Source organism: Lampris incognitus, chromosome 9, assembly GCF_029633865.1.
Source record: "Lampris incognitus isolate fLamInc1 chromosome 9, fLamInc1.hap2, whole genome shotgun sequence".
In the NCBI taxonomy this organism is placed as follows: Eukaryota; Metazoa; Chordata; class Actinopteri; order Lampriformes; family Lampridae; genus Lampris; species Lampris incognitus.
Genome location: NC_079219.1, coordinates 31,786,746 through 31,811,952, shown reverse-complemented (window position 1 = coordinate 31,811,952; position 25,207 = coordinate 31,786,746). Strand labels below are relative to the sequence as shown.

At 46.9% G+C, this 25,207-nt stretch overlaps 1 protein-coding gene across 1 annotated transcript in view; it reads left to right on the top strand.

Moving 5' to 3' along the window:
- Nucleotides 1–1,498: 1,498 nt before the first annotated feature.
- The window catches only part of LOC130118069 (galanin receptor type 1-like), a 42,780-nt gene continuing 19,071 nt past the window's right edge, over nucleotides 1,499–25,207 (top strand). Inside the window, exons 1-2 of the mRNA XM_056286381.1 lie at nucleotides 1,499–2,303; nucleotides 2,415–2,480. Coding sequence (XP_056142356.1) covers nucleotides 1,638–2,303; nucleotides 2,415–2,480 — 732 coding nt within the window. The 5' untranslated portion in view covers nucleotides 1,499–1,637. The remainder of the gene's footprint in view (nucleotides 2,304–2,414; nucleotides 2,481–25,207) is intronic.

Sequence of the window (25,207 nt, the reverse complement as noted above, 5' to 3'; positions counted from 1 at the left end):
GCTTAAAATGGGGCTTCTAGCTCAAAAAATGAAGGAGGAGATACAGTTCAAAGGTGATGAGGGTTTCAACCTTTCCCATAGACTTACATTGTTTTGAAAAAGTAGAAAAAGCTTAATATGTCTAAAAGTATAAAAGATTTTAAAAAAAACGAAATGTGAGCCTTAATGGGCTCAAAGAGATGAACATTTTGATACCTGAATGGTTTCAGTGGCTAAAAGTATGAAGGAGTAAAAGAGGTGGAAAGGTTGCAAAAGTCCCCCATTGACTCCCATTCAAAAAATGGCTGAAAAAAGTTGAATATTTCAAAAAGTTCAAAAGGTATGAAAAATCTGAAAGGGGAGCAATAATGTCCTTAATGAGTTGAACATGTTGATAGTTGAATGGTTTCAGTAGCTAAAAGTATGAAGGAGCTACAAGTGTCAAAAAATGGGCGGAAGAAAAATAAATAAATAAATAAATAACTGCAAAGCAATAGTGTGAATGCTGGGCATTCACACTAATTAAAGATGCACAAGCATTGACTTTTCATTGCTTTTCGGGCGACGTTACAGCCCTGTGCTTTCTGCTGACGCTACATTGCACAGCCCTGCCTATCCGGCGGTGAGTGGAGGCAGATAAATTGTCAGTTCGCGCGGCGCACAGGTGCAGAGACATGTCAAGGTGCGCACCGACACCGGGTAAAGCGCAGGCTGCGCAGCGAACTGGGTGGATTAAACCCAGTGTCGGCGCTACGGGGGGGCATTGGCCGGGCCTCGCCCCCCAAATGAACGTTGTGCCCCCCCCCCCCGCCAATTACCCAGTGATGATGTGAAAATTAGTACTTAAACATCATGTAAAAATTAAAATTAATTAATGCACATAGCACATTTAAATTCATAATCAATAATAATAATAATAATAATCAGTGAAATAAAATGCTTAAATTTCGTGATTGTGGAGGAGCGGCGTTAGCAGGACACCGGAGCGGAACATCAGTGTGTGATTTTGTCCATTCAGGTGGTAATTGCGTGTGACACACAGGGCTGTTTTGCTGCGAGTAAGCTCACGCGATCTGCTTGTAGCGTCTGTGCGCGAATGGAAAAAAATGGGGGAAAAGAGCAGAGCACGAGTAAAGATTCTAAGCGCACATTCGAAGGTTAATTTAGCAAACAATTGATAATTAATAATTAATAAAAATTCACAATCGAAGAATATTCAAATATAGAATGTAAATTTGACAGCCTTAATGCTCATGCCCCCCCCCCCCACCCCGTGAAAACCGTAGGCCCGGCCGTCAGATTTGTTCTGGCGCCGACACTGATTAAACCGAGTATTTAGACGGAAGTATATCATTCACCAAGAGGGTTCCACGACTCACACACAGTGGTATTACGAACACTGCACAGATGAATCATGCTTCTGTGGTGTTTTGACCAGTAAGAAGAGGCTGCTCGTTGAACGCGTCCATGGAACCGCGGGGGGGGGGGGGGATGCGCCATGAGACCCGCTCTACAAAGACCCGCAACAGCAACGGCAGGACAAGGACGACTTGCAGGCGTGCGTGTGCCATGAACGCAAGCCAAAATTTCACACTGGTGACTTAATCTTGGCTAAAATCCCCCCGTTACGCAAGAGGAAGGGAAAAGAAAAGGCAAACATGAACCTGTCCAAGTTTGGCGGTCCTTTCCCGGAGCCGTGGAACTGCACCGGGGCGCAGGAAGAAGATGCGAAACTTCTCTTCGGGATTGGCACGGACAACTTCATTACGCTGCTGGTGTTCGGCCTCATCTTCACATTGGGCGTGCTGGGGAACTCCGTGGTCATCACCGTGCTGGCCCGGAGCAAACCCGGTAAGCCCCGCAGTACCACCAACATCTTCATCCTCAACCTCAGCATAGCAGACCTCTCCTACCTGCTGTTTTGCGTCCCCTTCCAGTCCACAGTCTACATGATGCCGACATGGATATTGGGCGCCTTCATCTGCAAATTCATCCACTACTTTTTCACCGTGTCCATGCTGGTGAGCATCTTCACCCTCTCCGCCATGTCCGTGGACCGGTATATTGCCATCGTGCATTCCAGAAAGTCCTCCTCCATCCGCGTAGCGAGGCACGCTCTCATCGGCGTGGTGGTCATCTGGATGCTGTCCCTGGCGATGGCAGCACCCGTCATGTACTACCAGAACTTGTTTCAGAGTGGGGAGAATCTCACTTTTTGTTGGGAAGTTTGGCCCGATCAAAACCAGAAGAAGATCTATGTCGTGTGCACGTTCGTTTTTGGTTACGTGTTCCCCCTTTTGCTGATTTCGTTCTGTTACGCAAAGGTAAGCTCATCTCTTTGGTGGTTTGCATTTGCGCAGATTTATTTATGACGAACAAAGATCCATTGAATATTTTAGATATGTTTTACTTATATATATTTTTTTCGCTGACAGGTTTTAAATCACTTGCACAAAAAACTAAGAAACATATCAAAAAAGTCAGAAGCATCGAAAAAGAAGGTATGTAGACCATTTACTCACACAGTAGTACTCGTTGATTCTGTTTGCCAAAAAGGGGAGGAGTGGAAGGTAGAGGGCAACAAGTAATAAGTTTACAGAATAGAGAATGCACTCTGAAAGTTGTACTCTTTGGCATGAACTCTTCGATTATATCCACTGTCACTTGTTGAATCGTTCAGAAAAAGGTCTGAGGGGAAAATGACTGTCCTTATTCAGGTGCATTGATAAAGCTCACAAAATGTGGAATCTGGAAAAGAGAATAACGAGTTTGGAGTCCAACTGATCACTAAGTAACAAAGTAACACACACACACACACACACACGTGTGTGTGTGTGTGTGTGTGTGTGTGTGTGTGTGTGTGTGTGTGTGTGTGTGTGTGTGTGTGTGTGTGTGTGTTACTCCTGTCCATGATCATGATAATAGTGATGATTGATAATGGCGATAACAACAGTTGACCATGATAACATTGCATACACAAACGTCAAGGCTCTAATGGAGCCCAGACGCAGGGAGGGTCCTATCCTCGTACTACCCTTGATGCATTTTCTCTGTCTAGAGCTTGACCTTTACCGAGCACACAGTAAGCACAGTGACCTGCAGACTTTTGTTTTCTTGGCAGACAAAGGGAAACCACCAGGGCCATTAAGGAAGGTGTGTCACCTTTACATGTTATTCAAAGGAGACAAACCCTCAATTAAATTACACAACTTCAAAACAAAAACCAACCAGGGTGAAGGCAGTCGTCTTGTTTTTTTGCTGAAAGAACCTTCTGGTACATCAATTGCATGTTTGCTGTTAAATAGCCATTACACGAGCAATCTCTCATTGTTATCTTGGCACATTTGAGCAAAGTGGAGCAGAGAAAGAACGAAAGGATGCTGATTGTTGTTGTTATCATTCTCAGATGTGGTTATTTCGCTCCCAGGGTGCCAGTGTCTCTCCTTTGCTCACTTGATTGGGGCCACAGACTAAAACATGTCTCTGCCTGGTCATTGGTCTCACAGCTGGCCACATAACCAGCATGCAGCTTACCTGCACCTGGATATAAATACGTAGACTTGGCTGAGCACTTTAACAGAGACCAGGGCTGGATGTTAAAGGAGATGTTTTAGGGTTTTGCTGGACACATGTAATCAAAGATGCACTGATGAGGTTAAAGTGGTGTGCAGGGATGTAAGGATTACGTTGAAAACTTTATGATTAATTCAGATTCAGATACAGACTTTATTTATCTCAGAAGGGCAATTCAGTTTTACATTCTACACAGATAATACACAAACTCACAAATTACCTGATGATGAATGTTTTGCAAACAATGCATATACTGTGGGTATGTTGAACCAAGCCAATGCTGCTGTCTTGAACTTGGCAATTGAATAAAAAATATAAATGAGGGGCACCCCGGTGGCTAAGCTGGTAGACTGCATACCACATATAAGGCTGAGTCCTTACCGCAGTGGCCTGGGATCGAATCTGGCCCAGGCCCTTTGCTGCATGTCATCCCTTCTCTCTCCCCTGCCTTTTCTATCTCTCTCTACTATCGCTATCAAATAAAGGTGGAAAATGCCACAAAAAAAGATAGTCAACACACACACACACACACACACACACACAGCAAATGTTTCCAGTTGCTAAACAAAGTACACATTCGCAAATACCCAGTGATCTCCTGTAGCCACAAATGTCTTGGATGTAAATCAAGGTTTATACACGAGAATGAGCTTTACATTTTTTTGTTTAAACCTCCAACAAAAAAACTGTTGATTTTTTTTTTTTGGGAATCGTTATGATGTTGCGTCTCCAAGCTTTTATTTATTTGCTGTCTCAAAATGCACATGTGGACACATCGACAATGCTGTGAGAAAAATGATTCACACAGGAGCAGCGTCTTTCTAGGAAGGAAAGTTCAGAGTAACGCTTAATCAGTTTGTGTGCTTTAGCTTTGGCCTTGGTAGATCACTGTGGCACCATTTGTGCGAAACTACATGTCCGTTACAGCTGGATGAACAAGGTAAACTACAAAGTGTCCTAAAATATAGCTAGACAACTTTTCATCAGCCCCAGGAGCACACAACAGGAAGGAGACAGATCCTGTTACTCTCTTTGGCTGTTTCTAAAACGATGCATGACTTTTATAATCCTCTATCAAAAGGTATGTGCAGTTGTATTTGTCAAGCTCATTGAAGAAAAGCTTATTTCCCATTACAATCAAGGTCTAAAAAAATCTCCCTCTCACCCTTTTTCAGGTGGTGTGCGAGTCTTCTTCAAGCTCGGGTCCTCTACCAGAGGCCTGGGAGTTTGAGGGTTCTGTGCAGTATCTTAGCTGTTCCTTGGACTGCACTCTTCTGGGCAGAGATCTCAGATGTTGTTTCTGGAATCTGCTGGAGCCACTTTCCCAGTTTGGGGGTCACAGCCCCTAGTGCTCCTATTACCACTGGGACTACTGTGGATTTCACCTTCCACATCTGATCTAGTTCTCTCAGCCCTTGGTATTTCTCTAGCTGCTCATAATCTTTCTCCCTGATGTGGCCGCCGCTCAGGATTACTACACTGATCACGATGGCTGTCTCCTGTTCCTTGTCAACCACCACAATGTCTGGTTGGTACACCAGCACCTGCTTGTCACTCTGAAATGAAGTCCCACAGGATCTTAGCTCCGCCATTCTCAACCACATTTGGTGGCATCTCTCATTTGAACTTGGGGACTTCCAGGCTGTATTCAGTACAGATGTTCCTGTACATTATCTCAGCCACTTGGTTATGCCTTTCAGTGTATGCTTCCCCAGCTAGCATCTTACACCCTGTGGCTACGTGCTGGACTGTTTCAGGGGCGTCTTTGCACTTTGTCTTGTCTGGTGAGGTAAACCCCTGCCTCAACCGATCTGGTCCTGAGTGCCTGTGCTTGTGCTGCTATGATCACAGCCTCTGTTCTGTCCTTCAGTCCAGCCTTTTCTAGCTACTGGTAGGATTTCTCCCTATCAACCACATCTTCTGTCTGTTGATGGTACAGCGCATGGAGGGACTTGGTTTTCCATGATACCTCCTCTTCTTTTTCCTCCGCACTGTCTTCCGCTTCCTGAGGTACTCACTCAGCAGTTCATCCTGGAGGGCGCTCTTTCTGATTTATATGTACTCATAGAGGTTCTTTTTTTCCATCCTCGAGGACTACTGAGGTGTGTGTGTATATATATATATATATATATATATATATATATATATAGAGAGAGAGAGAGAGAGAGAGAGAGAGAGAGAGAGAGAGAGAGAGAGAGAGAGAGAGAGAGCAGAACAGTGGTACCATACAGACATCCATATATCAGCAAAATAAAATTGATTTTTTTAATAAAATTATAATTGTGTATTTTTGAACATTTTTTTCGACATTCATCAAAAATGTGTAATTATTTGGGGCGTCCGGGTAGCGTAGCGGTTCCGTTTCCTACCAACACAAGATCGCAGGATCGAATCACCGCGTTGCCTCCGGCTTGGTCGGGCGTCCCTACAGACAACATTTTTTTAAACAAGATGGCGCCGTGTAAGGACGTCATTTTTTTTTCTTTAATCTTTTTTTTCTTCCTTTCTTGACTAATTGACAACAAGTTGTAAACATGTCACATTTTTACAACATGAATGACTACAGTACAAACAAACATGCCAGGAGGGTAGGCCAAATAAAAAATAAAAAAGGAAAAGAAAACAAAAACATTTAAGAGACAGCCGCTAAGATCACAATTCATTTACATACATATTTTACAGTGAACACGTGCCATTACAGTTTTTGGGCCTTTTTATTGCCACTAGAATTAATACTTTGTATGCACTGTTCAAAACCTTTAAAAAAACAATAAAAAGGGGTCTTTGGTTTATAAACTTGCACTTACGCGTATGTAATTTAGCTAGAATAATCAATAGATTTATGATATATGCTCTTTCCTCAAATTTGTCATAGGCAAAGAATCCGAAAATATTATACTGTGGTGATACACAATTGAGGGTAGATTCACCAGGGGCTGCTGCTCCTTTAAGGCAGACGTTCGGAGTGCTGACGTAGGCACTGCTTAGAGTTTCAGGGGTGGAGCCATGTTTGCAGCAGCCTAGCGATTAGCGGGTTGCCACGAGAGATTGTGCTGTTTCGGTGTCGTTTTGTGTGGCGAGTAAACGGAATTGACTCGACTCCATCGCTCTGTCTCCTCATTCCTGCACTCCCACAATACTCATAAACAATGCAAAATCCACGTATAAGGTGTCACTAATAAATTTTGAAATACATTTTGAAACATCTTTCCATGACTAGAATAATGACAATGCCACAAAAAAAGGTGGGGGGCACAGTTTCTGGATGAGCCGAGCAAAAACAACAATTTATATTTATATTGGCCTTACATTTCTTGAGAAAATGCTTTGCAGGGTAAAAATTATGTAAAATTCCAAAGGAAACCTCTCTTATCTTATCAGTAATAACGTATTTGTGAGTCAATGACTACACTTTTGACCAAGGAATATTCTTAGCACAACTTAGCAAAGTTGCTCCAATAAGTAGTGACAATAAGGCTTGTGACCAATCCACACACATGGATGGACCTCTGTACACACTCGACACAAAGTTCATCCGAGGCCACACACACCCGTATAAGGACGTTGCCGCTTTTTACTTATTGTAACGTGCACGAATAAGTAGATACGTTAGCCCTTGGCTAAGGGGTCGGACCCTTTAGTCGAGTAGTTAACGTTGTCGCCCGCGGTGCGGAGGATAGCGACTGTTTCGCGTCCCGGCTGTGGCGGTTCCCGGGCTGCTCCCCCAAATTCGCTACATTTTATTCGTGCACGTTACACTACCCCCTAGGAGCATTCTTTCTCTCAAGTCTTTCTGTTCCCCGGACCTCGAATATCTCGCGCTACTGTGCCGGCCATTTTGGCTGCCCAGAGTTCACAGCTGTTGTTGTGATAGCTGTGTACATCCCGTCTGATGCCAACTCGGACCTGGAACTCAAGGAACTGTACAGGACAATCAGCAACGTGGAACATTTGCACCTGGGGCTGCTTTTATCGTGGTTGGGGATTTCAACAAAGCATCTCTGCGGAAAGTATTACCGAAATACCTTCAACACATCAGTGTTAGCACACGGGGAGATAGCTTACTTAATCATTGCTTTTTCTCCTTTCCGCAATGCCCACAAACCCCTCCTCTGCCCACCGTTCGGATCACTCTTCTATCCTGCTCCTGCCTGCCTATAGGCAGAAATTGAAGCAAGCAGCACCCACCGTGAGGACGATACGTTGTTGTTCTAACCAATCGGATGCCGTATTACAGGACGACTGGGACATGATCCGTGATTCGTCGGATCGCAACATTGACGAGTACACGGAAGCAGTTATTGAGTTCATCCGGAAGAGCATTGAGGAGCTGGTGTCTGTTGTAAGTGTTATAACGAGTTAAACAGGACTAGTTTTATTAATCTTTTATGGGGTCCCCGGACCCTTTAGGGCGTCACACAGGAAGTAAACGTGTTAGAGTCGCATCACGGTCATTGACACGAGTTGAGAAGAGCTACTCCCAGCTACACAAGGAGGGTCTAACTGTTGTGTTTGCTGTTAAACGTTTTCATCAGTACCTCTACGGTCGGGCATTTACCATATGTACTGACCACAAACTGCTAATGAGCCTTTTTAGTGAGCTTAAGTGTATTCCTTCCATGGCATCAGCGAGACGTTGTCAGCCTACCAGTACACTATAGTCTACAGAGCAGGGGAGGACAACGCAAACGCGGATGCGCTGAGTTGGCTCCCTTTGCCTGACACACCCACCCAGACCGTGGTGCCTCCAGAGACAGTTTTCTGGCTGGACAGACTTTTAACTTCTCCTGTGACTGCCAAACAAATCAAACAGTGGACAGAGAGGGGCACGGTACTGTCTCAGGTGAAAAGATTCCTCATGCAGGGTTGGCCCCCTGTGGTAGAGGATGAGAGACTAAGGCTTTATGCTAAACGAAAATATGAACTAGGCGTCCAAGACGGCTGTGTTGTCTGGGGCTCCAGAGTGGTGGTCCCACCTCAGGGGCGCTCACAAGTAATGGAGGAGATCCATGAGGTGTACAAGACTTCTGTTGTTAAATGTTTTTCTGTCCACAGGGGAAATTTAGCTTAAGGGGGGATAAGTTTTGTAAGTGTTATAATGAGTTAAACAGGACTAGTTTTATTATTATTCTTTTACGGGGTCCCCGGACCCTTAAGGACGTCACACAGGAAGTAAATGTGTTCTGTCCGTCAGTCCATTGCGTATGTGCCATGTCAGTGCTCGCGGACGGTTAGTGCACTGCAATTCGGCTATCGGTCCCATTCCGTTAAGCAAAGCTTTCTTATTATAAAGTATACGTGTCGTTCAAGTTACTACAGTGCCAACTAAAACAGTTCCGTTCAGTCTGCTCTTGCAGCACAAGACACCGCCTTCGCCACGGGAGACGAAGCGGAGAAGAAGAAAGCCTTCTATGATCTCCGGAAAGCGATCAAAGCAGCCAAACGAGAATACAGCAGGAAAATCTAGGAACAACTAAGTGCTAACGACCCATGTAGCATGTGGCAGGGATTACACACAATATCGGACTTCAAAAGGGGACCCAGCATCTTAGCCAATGCTGCTGCCTCCCTCCCAGACGAGGTCAATAGTTTTTTCGTTCGGTTTGAGGTTTTTGACACCAACCTCCCGGAAGAACACTCCACCGTTGCCGATATGGACAGCGTGCTGGCCATCGCCGAGTCCGACGTGCGCAGGTCACTCATGCGCGTGAACACCAACAAAGCAGCCGGCCCGGACGGCATTCCAGGCCGGGTGATCAGAGCGTGCGCAGCCAGCTGGCGGGTGTCTTCACTAGGGTTGCCACATTCGATTTGTGAAAAACCGGGACATTCGACGCGCGGCGCGGGGGATTAAACCATATTTGCAAATATACTATGTTAACATTTGTAGGACTCCCTATTGCCTCTCTTACCTATATTTGTCCTGACACAGACGCTCTCCCTGATGCAGATGCACTCCCTGACGCACTGGCTGACCCTGACGCAGTTGCACTCACTCTGGACTCCTGCTGCTGTGCCTTTCTACATTAAATACAGATTTAAAAAATATAGAGGAAAACATGATTAGATGTATTATAGCCTAATAGATTATAAACAACTTTTTAACTTAATGAATTTGGGAAACCTAACACTGACATTTCTCACCTTTTCCATGTGTACTTGTCGTTCCTTTTTGCTGCTTGTAGGAGTCTCTGCTGTCCCTTGATTAATGTTTTAAACTCCAAGCATGACACTTTGAAGTTTAGTCTGACTTGAAGCTCTGCTTTAAGCAACCCCACTGACATCCTGTTCCTTTTATCTGACCAGACATCCTCCGTGTGGCTAAATACATGCTCAGCATAGGTGTTGCTGGCGAGGGCAGACAAAAGATACCACTTGGAGCAATGCAGTTGCTTCTTTCTCCTTGTTAAAAAAAAAGCCCATTTCTTGTCTGGTGCCAGCTCTTCTGGGATGCTTTCAAATACAGAGTTCAGAACAGTGTAGTCCTGATGCAGTCTGTCTTCATCAATGCCCAGAGCTAGTTTGTCGACCAATCGCTCGAGTGCATCCCATTGCATAAGGCCACTTAGTCGCAGACAGCCAGCATTAGACATAAATGGATCCTCAAAATCGAATTTTGCCTCTAGGTACGGAACAGCCTTTTCAAAGAAGCTGTCGGCCAGTGTTGTGAACTCCGTCTGTGCTCTTGCCGTCAGTTTTCGGAATGCTTGCTTCGTTTTACTACCATAAAATCTGTCTGCACGGCGTGAGATTAATTGGCTGCGCAATCGGCTCATCACTCCGTGAACATCCAGTAGAGTAGCGCTCTCATTTTCCAACTTCCGTATTGCGCTGTCAAATTCCTGCATGACGTTGTGCATCAGCAACAGGAAACATTCAAGCAGCGTCGCTTCATCCTCATCACTGCTATCGGCAGCATCAGCACCACTTCTGCACATAGCCTTCCAGATAATGTCAGGACAGTCCTTCTTTCCCAGTGACAAAAAAATAACACTTCAGGGCAGGCCAACACTCCAAGCAAGATCCGCCGAATTGCAGGCAAGAGAGCTAACCAACGGGTTGGTACAAGCCTCAGTATCTCTTTGTACTTTATTGAAGTAAACTCACAAAACTCTTTCAGAGATTCTGCTTTTTTGGCTGAGCATGAGAATTCGCTGTAGATCTTTAGGACAGTGCATTCAACACCATAACCTGCAGCGCTGAGAAGTCTGTTCGCGTTTTTCAGGGTGTTGTGGATCAAGTGGCATTTGCAGTTGCCCTTTATGATGTGTGGGCTGACTTCTTTCAATTTTGGAAAAACTGAATTATGCTTGCCAAAATTTACATGCATTGTCATTACATGCATTGTCAGCTCCATATGCCCTCATCTGGCTGACAGACGGGCCATTTGTTTCTGTCATATCCACAATTTGTTCGTAGATAGCGTTGCTCGTTTCATGGGGGTCCTCGTAAAATTCCAATTGTCCATATTTAACACCCTCGTCTTCATGGACGTATTGGACTGTGTATGGATATAGTTCGGCGTTGCCCGAGTTTGATGTATCAGAACAGACAGCAAAATATGGGGTCTGTTTCAGTTCTGTAGCTAAACCCTCTTGACTGTAAGGTGCTAGCACATTTTGAACTAAAGCTTCGCTTTTTGTTCTTCCACGTGACATTTTTGTGGCAATACTCGAATCATGAAAGATCTTTGCACTTACTTTACTGCCACAATCCGTTTTTAAGTAGCTGTGGCCATGAATTACACTGTGGCATACACTGGTAAGCGCCGCAACTGCTACACTGTCTTCCTCTGGTGAACCTTTTTTGTTTGTCATAAAGGTTGCAATGGCTATAGTTTTGCGTTTGCTTGATGCAGAATTCTGGTGCTTCTTTGTTTTTGCATGGTTTTCCAGCGCCGTTTTCCTTTCATATTTAACTGAAATTTTGGCTGAACACAAAACACACGTGGCGGAGAAGGGGTCTCCTTGGGTTGGCCTTACCCATTCAGAAAAGTTCTCTCTTTTTGCCCAGTCTGAGTTGTACGTTGTAAATAGTTTTTTTTTCTCTGATGCTGGTGGCTTGTCTGATTTTGTTCTCTCGTCCTCATCGTCCGTCTCTTCCCCATTTCACAAAAATGACAAAATAAATTGAAGGTTTATAGGCTAGTAGGCTAGCTAGCTGAACTCACTCACGGTAGGTTCGTTGAAGTGGATGCGCGCGGCAGACTGACAGGCAGGCAGCTGCTAGGTGATAAGGTACGCTTTCCTATTTCTGCTACCAATGAAATAAAAGTATACATAGGCCTATGGTCAATCATTGCTGTTTTACCAATTTTTACCTGTTTACAGACACAGGATTGGATGTCTAAACGTAAACAGCAAGAAAACAGAACAGCAGTAGATGAACCCAAATTAGGTTTTATTGAGAATTTGTCACAGCCCCTCTCCCTTGACACCTGCTGACCCCCCCTTCACCCCGGCACACCAGCTGGCCATCAAAGCAATCGCCCAGCTGGCCATCAAAGCAATCGCCCTCTCTCCCTTGACACCTGCTGACCCCCCCCCTTCCCCCTGGCACACCAGCTGGCCATCAAAGCAATCGCCCTCTCTCCCTTGACACCTGCTGACCCCTCCTTCACCCCGGCACACCAGCTGGCCTCCCTTGACACCTGCTGACCCCTCCTTCACCCCGGCACACCAGCTGACACCTGCTGACCCCTCCTTCACCCCGGCACACCAGCTGGCCATCAAGCAATCGCCCTCACCCTTAAAAAGCCTCCACTGTGGACCAGTCTTCGCTGAAACGTAGCCATTCATGGACTTCTGCCTGCCAGTCTACCTGCCACTGAGCCAACTCCTGCTCTACCCCTGGGATCGGCCACTACAATAAAGACTTGATTTCTTCCCTTACCTGGTTGTCCCGTCTGCTTTTGGGTTCTTTCAAGATATGTGACAGTACGTTTCCAGCCGCTATGGATCCAGCAGACCATTCCACCACAGACCTGGCCACGGTCTGCCAGGCTGTAGCCAACCAGGAATCGGTACTCGGCCAGCACAGCCAGGTGCTACAGGGGATGGCTGACGCCCTCCGTGAGCTCGGCTCAAAGATCTCCGGAATCCAGACCCAACTTAGTGCCTCCGCTAGCCCGGGACCCGCCCCTCCCCAGCAGCCGTCTATATAGCCTCTCCAAGCCTGAGCGGGAGTCCATGGAGAGGTACATCAAGGACTCCTTGGCTGCTGGTCTTATTCGCCCTTCATCGTCACCCCTTGGTGCGGGGTTCTTTTTTGTGGCCAAGAAGGACAAGACCCTCCGTCCGTGTATTGACTATAGAGGCCTCAATAACATCACAGTCAAGAATAAGTATCCTCTGCCCCTCATGACTTCTGCTTTTGATTCTCTCCAGGGAGCCACAGTGTTCACTAAACTAGACCTCCGCAATGCTTACCACCTGGTCCGGGTTCGAGATGGAGATGAATGGAAGACTGCCTTCAACACCCCCCTGGGGCATTTTGAATATCTGGTGATGCCATTTGGTCTCACTAATGCCCCAGCTGTCTTCCAGAGTCTGGTCAGTGACGTCCTACGTGACATGTTGGATCGTTTCGTTTTTGTTTACCTGGATGATATCCTGATTTTTTCCAGAGACCTGTCAGAGCATGTTATGCACATCCGCCAAGTCCTTCAACGGCTTCTGGAGAACCGCCTTTTCGTAAAAGCAGAGAAGTGCGAATTCCATGCCCCTTCAGTCACCTTCCTGGGCTACATCGTGGCCGATGGGCAGGTGAGAATGGACCCTGCCAAGGTCAGAGCGGTTCTTGAGTGGCCAAGCCCGACAAGCCGTAAGCAGCTTCAGAGGTTCCTCGGTTTTGCCAACTTCTACAGACGGTTCATCCGCAATTACAGCCGTGTTGCGGCCCCACTAACCGCTCTTACCTCCACCTCCAGACAGTTCCTGTGGACCCCTGTAGCAGAGGCAGCTTTCCAAGCCCTCAAGCACCGCTTCACCACAGCTCCTATCCTCATCCAGCCAGACCCAACCAAGCAGTTCGTTGTAGAAGTGGACGCCTCTGAGATTGGGGTGGGGGCAGTCCTTTCTCAGCGCTCCAGTGAGGATGGCAAGACACACCCCTGTGCCTTCCTGTCTCGCCGTCTCTCCCCAGCTGAAAGGAACTATGATGTGGGGAATCGTGAGCTCCTGGCGGTGAAATTGGCACTGGAGGAATGGCGACATTTTCTGGAGGGGTCTGAGCTTCCTTTTATAGTGTGGACTGACCATAAGAAACTGGAATACATCCAGTCAGCAAAGCGACTCACCGCGCACCAAGCCAGGTGGGCGCTCTTTTTTGGTCGTTTTAATTTTTCTTTGACGTACAGACCTGGCTCCAGGAATGCCAAGCCCGATGCTCTGTCTCGTGTGCATGGGAAGGAGTCTGAGCCCAAGCTCCAACCTGACACCATCGTTCCCTCTACCTGTGTGGTTGCGGCTGTCAGCTGGAACATTGAAAGGGAGGTCATGGCAGCACAACAGACTCAGCCTGACCCAGGTAACGGTCCCCCTGGGCGCTTGTTTGTTCCAGACGCTGTTAAATCTAGTGTGTTGCAGTGAGCTCACTCTTCCAAACTTACCTGCCATCCTGGAGTAACCCGTACCCTAGCCTTCCTCCGTAGGCGGTTCTGGTGGCCTTCCATGACGGAGGATACTGGGTCTTTTGTTTCTGCCTGTCCTGTTTGTGCCCAGAATAAGCCCTCCACTCGGGCCAGTGCCGGTCTGCTGCGCCCCCTGCCTGTTCCACACCGTCCCTGGTCGCATCTGTCCTTGGATTTCGTCTCTGGTCTGCCCACCTCCGACGGTAACACCGTTGTACTGACTGTTGTTGATCGCGTCAGTAAATTTGTTAACATTTTGCCCTTGTCTAAACTGCCTTCGGCCAGAGAGACTGCGGATCTGCTGATCAGGGAGGTTTTCCGGGTCCACGGTCTTCTCCGTGATATAGTGTCTGACCGTGGCCCCCAGTTCACTTCTGCTGTCTGGAAGGCTTTCTGCTCTGCCATCGGTGCCACCGTCAGCCTGTCATCGGGGTTCCATCCTCAGACCAATGGCCAGGCCGAGAGGGCCAACCAGGCATTGGAGACTGTTCTCCGCTGTCTGGTGTCTGCCAACTCATCCTCTTGGTCCTCACAACTTCCCTGGGTAGAATATGCCCATAACACTTTGCCATCGTCTGTTACTGGGTTGTCCCCTTTTCAATGCCTTTACGGCTATCAGCCTCCCCTTTTTCCTTTTCAAGAGTTAGACATTCCGGTTCCGTCTGTCCAGGCCCATGTCCGTCGGTGCTGTCGGACCTGGCGGCGAACCCGTGCTGCACTGCTCAGGGCCTCCGGCCGTTACCAGCGCTTGGCGGATCGTCATCGCACCCCTGCTCCGGACTACTCCCCTGGTGACCAGGTATGGCTCTCTACCAAGGATCTACCCTTGAAATCGGACGCTAAAAAACTGTCCCCCAGGTATATTGGTCCCTTTTCCATTGTCAAAGTCATTAACCCCTCTGTGGTCCATCTGAAGCTGCCCCGCACTCTCCGGGTTCACCCTTCCTTCCATGTGTCCTGCCTCAAACCTGTCTCTACCAGCCCTCTAGTTCCTCCGCCCCCCCCCGCCCCCGCCTCATCGTATGATCAACGATCATCCTGCTTACACTGTTCATCGTCTCCTGGACTCTCGTCGCCGCGGTCGCGGCCTGCAGTATCTCGTTGACTGGGAGGGATATGGCCCAGAGGAAAGGTGTTAGGTACCTCGTCACCTTGTCCTGGACGCGAACCTCATCCGGGACTTCCACAGGACGCACCCTGACGGGCCTGGTAGGTCGCCTGGTGGCGCCCCTCAGAGGGGGGGTACTGTCACAGCCCCTCTCCCTTGACAACTGCTGACCCCCCCCCCTTCACCCCGGCACACCAGCTGGCCATCAAAGCAATCGCCCAGCTGGCCATCAAAGCAATCGCCCTCTCTCCCTTGACACCTGCTGATCCCTCCTTCACCCCGGCACACCAGCTGGCCTCCCTTGACACCTGCTGACCCCTCCTTCACCCCGGCACACCAGCTGACACCTGCTGACCCCTCCTTCACCCCGGCACACCAGCTGGCCATCAAGCAATCGCCCTCACCCTTAAAAAGCCTCCACTGTGGACCAGTCTTCGCTGGAATGTAGCCATTCATGGACTTCTGCCTGCCAGTCTACCTGCCACTGAGCCAACTCCTGCTCTACCCCTGGGATCGGCCACTTCAATAAAGACTTGATTTCTTCCCTTACCTGGTTGTCCCGTCTGCTTTTGGGTTCTTTCCAGATACATGACAGAGTTATGACATTCTAAATTAGAAGTACATTTTCACAAAAAAACGGGACATGAATAGAGAATATTTCTTTCCCGGGACAGTCACTCAAAAAAGAGAACAATCGGAAACCGGAATGGGTGGCAACACTAGTATTCCCGGATATTTTCAGCCTCTCCCTTTCCCTGTGTGTAGTCCCCTCCTGCTTTAAATCATCAGTCATTGTGCCAGTATCGAAGAAGACCAAGGTAACATGCTTGAATGATTGGCGCCCTGTTGCTCTCACTCCCATAGTGAGTAAATGCTTTGCAAGGCTTGTTAAGGGACTAATCTTTAGCATGTTACGCTTGACCCCCACCAATTTGCCTTACCGACAAAATAGATCCACTGATGACGCAATGACCACTACATTCCATACCGCCCTCACCCATCGGGACAAAAGGAACTCCTATGTGAGAATGCTGTTTGTAGACTACAGCTCAGCATTCAACACCATAGTCCCCTCCAGACTCTACACCAAGCTCAGGGACTTAGGACTCAGCCCCAGCCTGTGCAGCTGGATCCTGAACTTCCTGTCGAGCCGACGCCAGGTGGTGAGGATGGGCTCCAACACCTCTGCCCCTCAACACAGGAGCCCCCCAGGGCTGTGTCCTGAGTCCCCTCCTCTACTCCCTGTACACCCATGACTGTGTGGCCACACATAGCTCCAAATTGGTGATAAAGTTTGCTGATGACACGACGGTGATGGGTCTGATCACTGACGATGATGAGACGGCATACAGGAGAGAGGTTAACAGTCTAACAAAGTGGTGCCAGGAGAATAACCTCTCTCTCAACATCGACAAAACCAAGGAGCTGATTGTGGACTACAGGAAGAGAGGGGGGAGGCTGGACCCCATCACCATCAACGGTACTGCTGTAAAGAGGGTCAAGAGCTTAAGTACCTCGGTGTCCACATTACCAAGGACCTCACTTGGGATGAACACACCAGCCATGTAGTGAAAAAGGCACAGCAATGCCTCTTTCACCTCAGGTGACTGAAGAAGTTCAGCATGGGGCCCAGGATTCTACGGGCCTTCTACAGAGGCACAATCAAAAGCATCCTGACTGGATGCATCACCGCCTGGCATAGGAACTGTATTGGTCACAACCACAAAACACTACAGAGGGTTGTGCGGACGGCCCAGGACATCAGTGGATGCGGGTTTCCCTCCATCCAGGACATATACAATAGATGCTGTGTCAGCAAAGCCTGTAGGATTATCAAAGACCCCAACCACCCCAACTATGGACTGTTCCAGCTGCTACCATCAGGCAAGCGGTAATGCAGCCTCAAAGCCCGGACCAGTAGGCTCCGAAACAGCTTTTTCCACCAAGCAACCAGGCTTTTGAACAAAGAACATTAAAAGACACTAAGCCTGGTACCAGACTGATGGTACTGACCTACGGTCTTCAGCGGATCATCAGTTTACACACACACACACACACACACACACACACACACACACACACACACACACACACACACACACAGGTAGCTTGGCATGCAATGACGCGCACGGATATGCAGACAACTACACACACACGCATGTGCACATTTATTGGGGCTGGGCCTACACACACAAGCACAGCACCTTACATCACACACTATAATTGTTGCTGTTTTTTTTTGTTCTGTTTTGTTGTTGTTGTTCAGTTACTATTGTTGCTGCAGTGTTGAGGAGCCGAAACTCAAGAACTTTACTCTCTTATACTTTTATAATAAGACATAATAAATAAAGTATTTCTTTTTCACGTGTTTATTCAGAAAGGTCAAACCGGAACTACAAGCAGACACAAACCGGAACTACAAGCAGACACTAGAGGACAGTACATCGCATTAGCGACACCCATTGTCAAATTACTATATTACAACACTCCCACTAAATTTTACAATGGCGTTAAAGCACTTCACACTAAATTATATTACTAAGAGCCATGCCCTCCTTCACAAATAATGTCACGATAATAAATCTTTAAACTGAAAAAAAACTTGCAAGATTCCTTTTCTTACTCCTTTTACCTTGCTTACAGCTTTCTTACCATTTTCAACAGAAAAACAGTGCCTATTACAGTAAACAGAATTACATAGGGAAAAGCCCAATCTCTCTCCTAAGATATTCAAACGTCTGTTTAGTCAGTGGCTTGGTCAAGATATCTGCCTTCATGTCATTTGTTGGGCAATACTGCAGTTCTATTTGTCTATTCTGCACACATTCACAGATGTAGTGGTAGCAAATGTCTATGTGTTTAGTCCTTGAGTGATCCACTGGATTCTTCGCGATTGCAATGGCTCCTTGGTTGTCCTCCAGGATCACTGTGGGCGTAGCATCCATTCCGAGATCATTCAGTAATCGTCTCAGCCAGGTACCCTCTTGAGCAGCTTAACTGAGTTCGACGTACTCGGCTTCTGCTGTTGAAAGTGCAACTGTTGCCTGTTTCTTGCTGAGCCAGCTCACTGCTCCTCCACTCAGTAAGAATATGTTGCCGGTTGTTGAGCGGCGGTCATCCTGATCACCGGCCCAGTCAGCATCTGAGAAGCCGATCAAAGTTCCAGACTCTGACCGCTCGTACTTGAGAGCAAGGCTCACTGTACCTTTCAAGTATCGAAGTATTCTCTTCACAGCGGTCAGATGTGCAGCATCTGGATTTGCGTTGAACTTTGACACAGCACTCACTGCTTGAGCTATGTCTGGTCTTGTGGCCATCGCAGCATACAGCAGACTTCCTACCATGGACTGATAGGTACTTTGGTTCACAGGCTTACTGACATCATCACTTTTTTTCAATTTGACGTTGGCATCAGCAGGAGTTGCAACAGGATTTGCATTATCCATCCCATATTTCGGAAGAATGGCTTCAATGTAAGGCTTCTGATGAAGTAAGATACAGTTCTTTTCTTTGTCTTGGACAACAGAGATGCCCAGGATATAGGACAGCTCATCCATGTCCTTCATCTTGTAGCACTTCTTGAGAGCCATTTTCAACTCGTTCATGCTTGCAATCGACTCCGTAATCAGAATCAGATCATCCACATAAACAGCGAGTATCTCAAGCTCTTGTCTGTATCTCACAAACGCACAGGGGTCTGATGTGCTGTGTTTAAATCCAATTTTCATCATGAACTCCGTGAAAGCCTTGCTCCAGCAGCGAGGAGACTGCTTCAGTCCTTAGATTGATTTCTTCTGTTTACACACCAGGTGTTCCTGCCCTGGTTTGATGCATCTCTCTGGTTGCTCCATGTAGATTTCTTCTTCTGGGTGTCCATTAAGGAATGCAGTTACTACGTCGTTCTGGTGCACATATAGATTGTTCTGGATGGCAAAGGACAGTAATGTACGAATTGAGCTGAATCGTACCATGGGTGAAAAAGTTTCATCATAGTCAGTACCATACAACTGTGAGTAGCCCTTGGCGACAAGTCTGCACTTGTATCTCTCCACTCGTCCATCACTATGATGCTTGACTTTGAACACCCATCTTGATCCTATGGCCTTTCTATCCCTTGGTAAATCCACTAAGTCCCACGTCTCATTTTCCAGCAGTGACTCATTTTCCAAGTCAGCCGCCTCCTGCCATTCCTTTGCATTAGTACTCATCATTGCTTCTTTCAATGTGCTTGGCTCTATGACACGACACACATTGACATGATCAACAGTCACTATATCAGCAAACTCATCATATCCATATCTCCTTGGAGCCCTTCTGATTCTGCCGCCTTCTCTAGCAGCTTCATCGACAGTGACCTCGTCATCTGGTGTTCCACTCTCATCTGTGTTCATGGTTACCTCGTTCTCTGAGCAGGTCACTTCCACTTCCTGTTTCCAGTCGAAGTCTGATTCATTAAAGATGACATCACAACGAATTAGAATCCTCCTTTTCCAATCATCAAACAAACAGGCGATAGCCTTTGGCATTGTTTGCATATCCCATGAAACGAAGCTTCACAGCCTTCTTGTCCAGTTTTCTTCTCGCTATGTCTGGGATATGTGCATAAGCAACACAGCCAAACACTCTATGTGACTCATGTCCGGATTTTTGCCACACCATCTCTCGTAGGGTGTCTCTTGCTTCAGGACAAGTGTGGGCAGCCTGTTCTGTATGTAAGCTGCGGTTGCTACAGCCTCTGCCCAGTACATCTTTGGCAACTTAGCATGAAACAGCATACTTCTAACTGCTTCAATTAATGTCCTATTTTTTCTTTCTGCAACACCATTTTGCTGTGGTGAGTGAGGTACAGTCATCTCATGGGGCATACCTTGAGCCTTCAAACATTCATGAAACTCCTTTGATGTGTACTCACCACCATTCTTTGTTCTCAGTCTCGTAACGTTCTGCCCACACTCATTGGAGAATGTTTTCTCAAATTCCTTGAATTTGCTAAGGACTTCACTCTTCTGTTTCAGAAAGTATACTTTGCAGCATCTATAGAGTAATCATCAATAAAAGTCACAAAATATTTTGCTCCACCTATAGATTCAATCTGCATGGGACCACAGGCCGCACAATGGATCAGCTGCAACTTGCGTTTGGAACGGATTTCTTCAACTGGCTTGTATGGCACAGCTTGCCCTCCACACATCCTTCACAGAAAGGAATCTCTTTCTCTGCAAAGAAGTCCACTCCATTCACCAGATCTTTTAGTTCCTTCAGCTTGGTGGTGTGACCCAGGCGCTGGTGCCACAGGCTGGCTGCTACTGATGCACTTGATGCACCATGACAGACAGACGAACTTCCTTTGACGTCCAGCTGATACAGCCCGTCAGATCTTTGTGTTCCCATTCCTTGAAGAGTTCCATCAGCGAGACTTCTTCAACTGCACCGTATTTCCTTTTCTGGCAGCAGCTCCCACTGAGAAGAGATTCCCAGATAGCTTTGGAACATACAGCACGTCATACATTGTGACATTTTTTTACATCACTTACTTTGAAAGTCATTCTCATTTTGACATTGCCAAGTCCTAGGGTGTCAACCACCCTGCCGCCACCGAGTTTCACAGACTGTGCTTTTGAGAATTGCTGGTAGTCTTGAAAAAATTTTTTTTTAGTACATGTCATGTGCTTTGATGCTTCCGAATCAATCAACCATTCGACCTGTTGTGGCCTCTCAGTCGGGTTTGTCTCTTTAGTGACAAAGGCACTTTCAGACGAATCTTCTACATCTTCACACATCATGCTTTTGGCCTTGTGGGTTTTCTTTTTCTCTTTCCCACTTGGACAGTCGCACTTTATGTCCTTCTTTCCCACATTTGTAACATCTCCACATGCTTAGTCTTTCAGCTCCCACTGCCTTGGAGTTAGCCTGCATGTCTCCACGAAATTGTGATGACATGGCTGATGCACCACCTGACATACCACCACTGGAGTTATCATTAGCATTCACTCGCTTTTGCTCTTCATTTATTAATGCTTGCTGAACAAACTGCAGTGTCAAATTGTCGATCTTTGTTTCTAGCGTAGTGACAATTGTAGCATAGCTTGGTGGCAAGCTACCCAAGAGTGTTATAATTTGGTCTTCCTCTTCAATCACAGAACCTATTGCTCCTAGCTGATCTGTCAGTTCCTTCATTCGTTTTAAATGTTCATTTAAACTTTCTCCTTTCATTTCACATCTGAAATATTTTTTCTTCAGGAACAGTTTATTTGCCAAAGTATCTCTCTCAAAATGTCCTTTCAGCGTGTTCCACGCCTCTTTTGGAGTCTGGCAGCTTGTTATCAGGTACAACTGGGGTGTACTTACATTCAGCACTAACACAGAGAATGCCTTATCTCTCCGTTTCGTGAATTAAGCTTGTGCGTGTGCATTAGCATCTGCGGCTAGGATATCTATCTCCATTAGCACGCCCCATAGTCCTTTCGCTTTCAGCAAGTGTTCCATCTGAACATTCCACGTTGCCCAGTTCTCTGGTCTGCTCAGCTTGTCAATAAACAGCTTATCTTCCATTGTGAATTCCACAACACCGTTTATCTCACACAAAACTCCATGTAAAACAGCCTTTTAGCGACGCTCTGGGCCCACAAGCTATTGCTTTTTCACGTGTTTATTCAGAAAGGTCAAACCGGAACTACAAGCAGACACAAACCGGAACTACAAGCAGACACTAGAGGACAGTACAGTGCATTATCGACACCCATTGTCAAATTACTATATTACAACATAAAGAATCTCGAATTGGCCGTGTCTATGGGTGGGAAGCTGGATGTGGGTGTGTGTCCTGGGCGCTGCACTAGCGCCTCCTCTGGTCGGTCGGGGCGCCTGTTCCGGGGGGGGGGGACTGGGGGAATAGCGTGGTCCCCCCAAGCGCTACGTTCCCCTGGCGAAACTCCTCACTGACACGTGAAAAGAAGCGGCTGGCGACTCTGTATGTATCGGAGGAGGCATGTGGTAGTCTGCAGCCCTCCCCGGATCGGCAGAGGGGGTAGAGCAGCGACCGGGACGGCTAGGAAGAGTGGGGTAATTGGCCGGGTACAATTGGGGAGAAAAAGGGGAAAAAATCCAAAAAACAAGAATTATAATTATTATTCAGTAGCACCGTAAATCCAATATACTGTACACAGGAGCAACAATGGGATGTCAGTTTAAAAAAAAAGTGGATGAAATTTATTATGTAATTAAGTTCTGTGTTGTGAATACTAGAAAAAAAATCTATTTTTTGTATAATCTTTTTTTTTCCTGTCGGGAGTTCATATGTCAATGACCTTAGAAAAGGTGGAGGAGTGTAGCTTTTGTTTTCAATGTTTTAATGAATTTTCAGTAAATGAGGGTAACATACACATAATTACTGTTGTTGAACACCGATGAACACTGTCTGTCTTGAATGCCCTTATGCTGACGTCACTGTGCAGAGGGGGGCGGGTGATTACTCTACTAATTATGCTTTTCAATAAATAAACGGCCGGTTGCCCTTGTTTGGCATTTCGGTGAGACCAGAGATTCGATGGCTACCGTGTATCAGTTTGTCCCCGTTAATACTGCTTTCTGCTAGCTATATGTTACCTACACAGTCCTGATGGCAGCTGCAATAGGTTATGGGCCCAGGAGGGACGTGGGAACGCGTTGGAGCAGATTGTTTTTTGACGGGAGAGCGAACGTTACCTGTTTTTCCTGCGGGGAGAGGGGTCACATTGCTCGGGCCTGTCAGCAAAACGACCAGGGGGGCCAGCGGCCCAGGCAGTGGTGCACTCTCTGCAGGAGCCCAACACACAGCGACGCCGCATGCAGACGGAGGAGGAGGGATGACGTGAAGCGCGCCACCATACTTACCGCCGACGAAGAGGAGCACGAGTTCGCATTCCGGGTCAGCGAAGGACAGCGGGAGGGCTCCGAAGGTGGCCTGATGGTGGACACAGGAGCGACATCCCACATCATCACCGACCAACGCAAGTTTAAGAGCTTCGACTCAACGTTCCAGCCAGCGAAACACACCCTGGAGCTGGCTGACGGGACCAGGACAACGGGTGTTGCCACGAGAAGAGGAGACGCGGAGGTGATTCTGGAGGACACCAACGGCCGACGGGTGAAAGCGACGTTGAGGGGAGCGCTGCACATTCCCTCCTACCCACAGGACAGCTTCTCCGTGAAGACAGCGACTGCAAACGGTGCCTCAGTGACCTTTCAACAAGGCAGAGACCAGCTCGTCCATAAGGACGGTACCAGGTTCGACATCAGCGAGCGCAATAGGCTCTACTACCTGAACACCTACGACAATGGTGAGCATGAACTCGAGAATGATGAAAATGATGAATGTCATGCATGCTATGATGTACAGACTTGGCACGAAATCCTTGATCACTGCAATTATGATGATGTGTTAAAATTGGAAAGTGTCACTAAGGGAATGAGTGTTAAAGGCAAAGCTAAGTGTAACTTGGTGCCATGTGAAATATGCATTCAAGGTAAATTTGCCCAAAGCAGAAATAGAGAGGCAGATGTAAAAGCTAAAGTCGCACTTGAACTGGTGCACACAGATTTAGCTGGCCCTATAGAGCCAACAGCCAAAGATGGATTCAAGTACATTTTGGGATTCACTGATGATTATTCAGGAGCAATGTTTACTTATTTTTTGAAATCCAAGAGCGACACAGTGAAGGGCACAGAAAAGTTCTTTGCTGACGTTGCACCTTATGGCAAAGTCAAATGTATCAGATCGGATAATGGTACAGAATTTATGTCGAGAGATTTTCAGTCACTGCTTAGCAAAAATGTCATTAGACACGAGACCTCGGCCCCTTACTCGCCTCATCAAAATGGGACATCCGAGAGAAGCTGGAGAACACTGCTTGAAATGTCTAGATGTATGTTGCTTGAGAGTGGCCTACCGAAAGAACTGTGGACATATGCAGTTCAGACTGCTGCGGTTATCCGTAACAGATGTTATAATGGGCGTGTAGGGCAGACTCCATACTACATGTTGACCGGGAAGAAGCCTGATCTTTCCAAAATGCATATTTTTGGCTCTGCGTGCTATGCATACAAACAAAATAAGAAAAAGCTTGATCCCCGATGTGAAAAGGGTATTTTTGTTGGTTATGACAGGAACAGTCCTGCATACTTGGTATACTATCCAGACACAGGGAAAGTGTTTAAGAACAGGTTGGTGAAGTTCATTACAAAGAGCGCTACTGAATGTCAGACTCAGACAGACCAGGAAACCAGTGAATGTGTTGTGCCTAGAGAGGGCGCTAAGACCCAACCACAAATCGAGATGACGAGTCAGAGTACACAAGATGTAGAGCAATGTGAGTCAGACACCAACATGAGTGGGGAAGGTAGTCGTCCAAGGAGAGACCGGAGACCTCCCCCGTATCTAGATGATTATGAGTGTGATGACCAGGTTTTAACCAGCATTGACTACTGTTACAGGGTTATTTGTGATGTACCCCAAACCCTGAAACAAGCCCTAGGCTCACCTGAGTCCTCACTATGGGCTAAAGCTATGCAGGATGAGATGAGTTCCCTGAGGGAAAATGACACTTTTACCCTAACAACATTGCCAGAAGGTAAACATGCAGTGGGGGGCAGATGGGTTTACAGCGTTAAGGAAAACCCAGTTGAAACCACATATAAAGCAAGATATGTAGCTAAAGGTTATAGTCAAATTGAAGGGATAGACTATAGTGAGACCTTTTCCCCAACCGCTGATATGACCTCTGTACGCAGTTTAATGCAGGTTGCTGCACAATATGGTTTGGAGCTGCACCAAATGGATGTAAAAACTGCATATTTACATGCTCCCATTGACGGTGAGCTATACATGGAACAGCCAGAAGGTTTTGAGGTTAAGTCTCGAACTGGTGAGAGACTAGTCT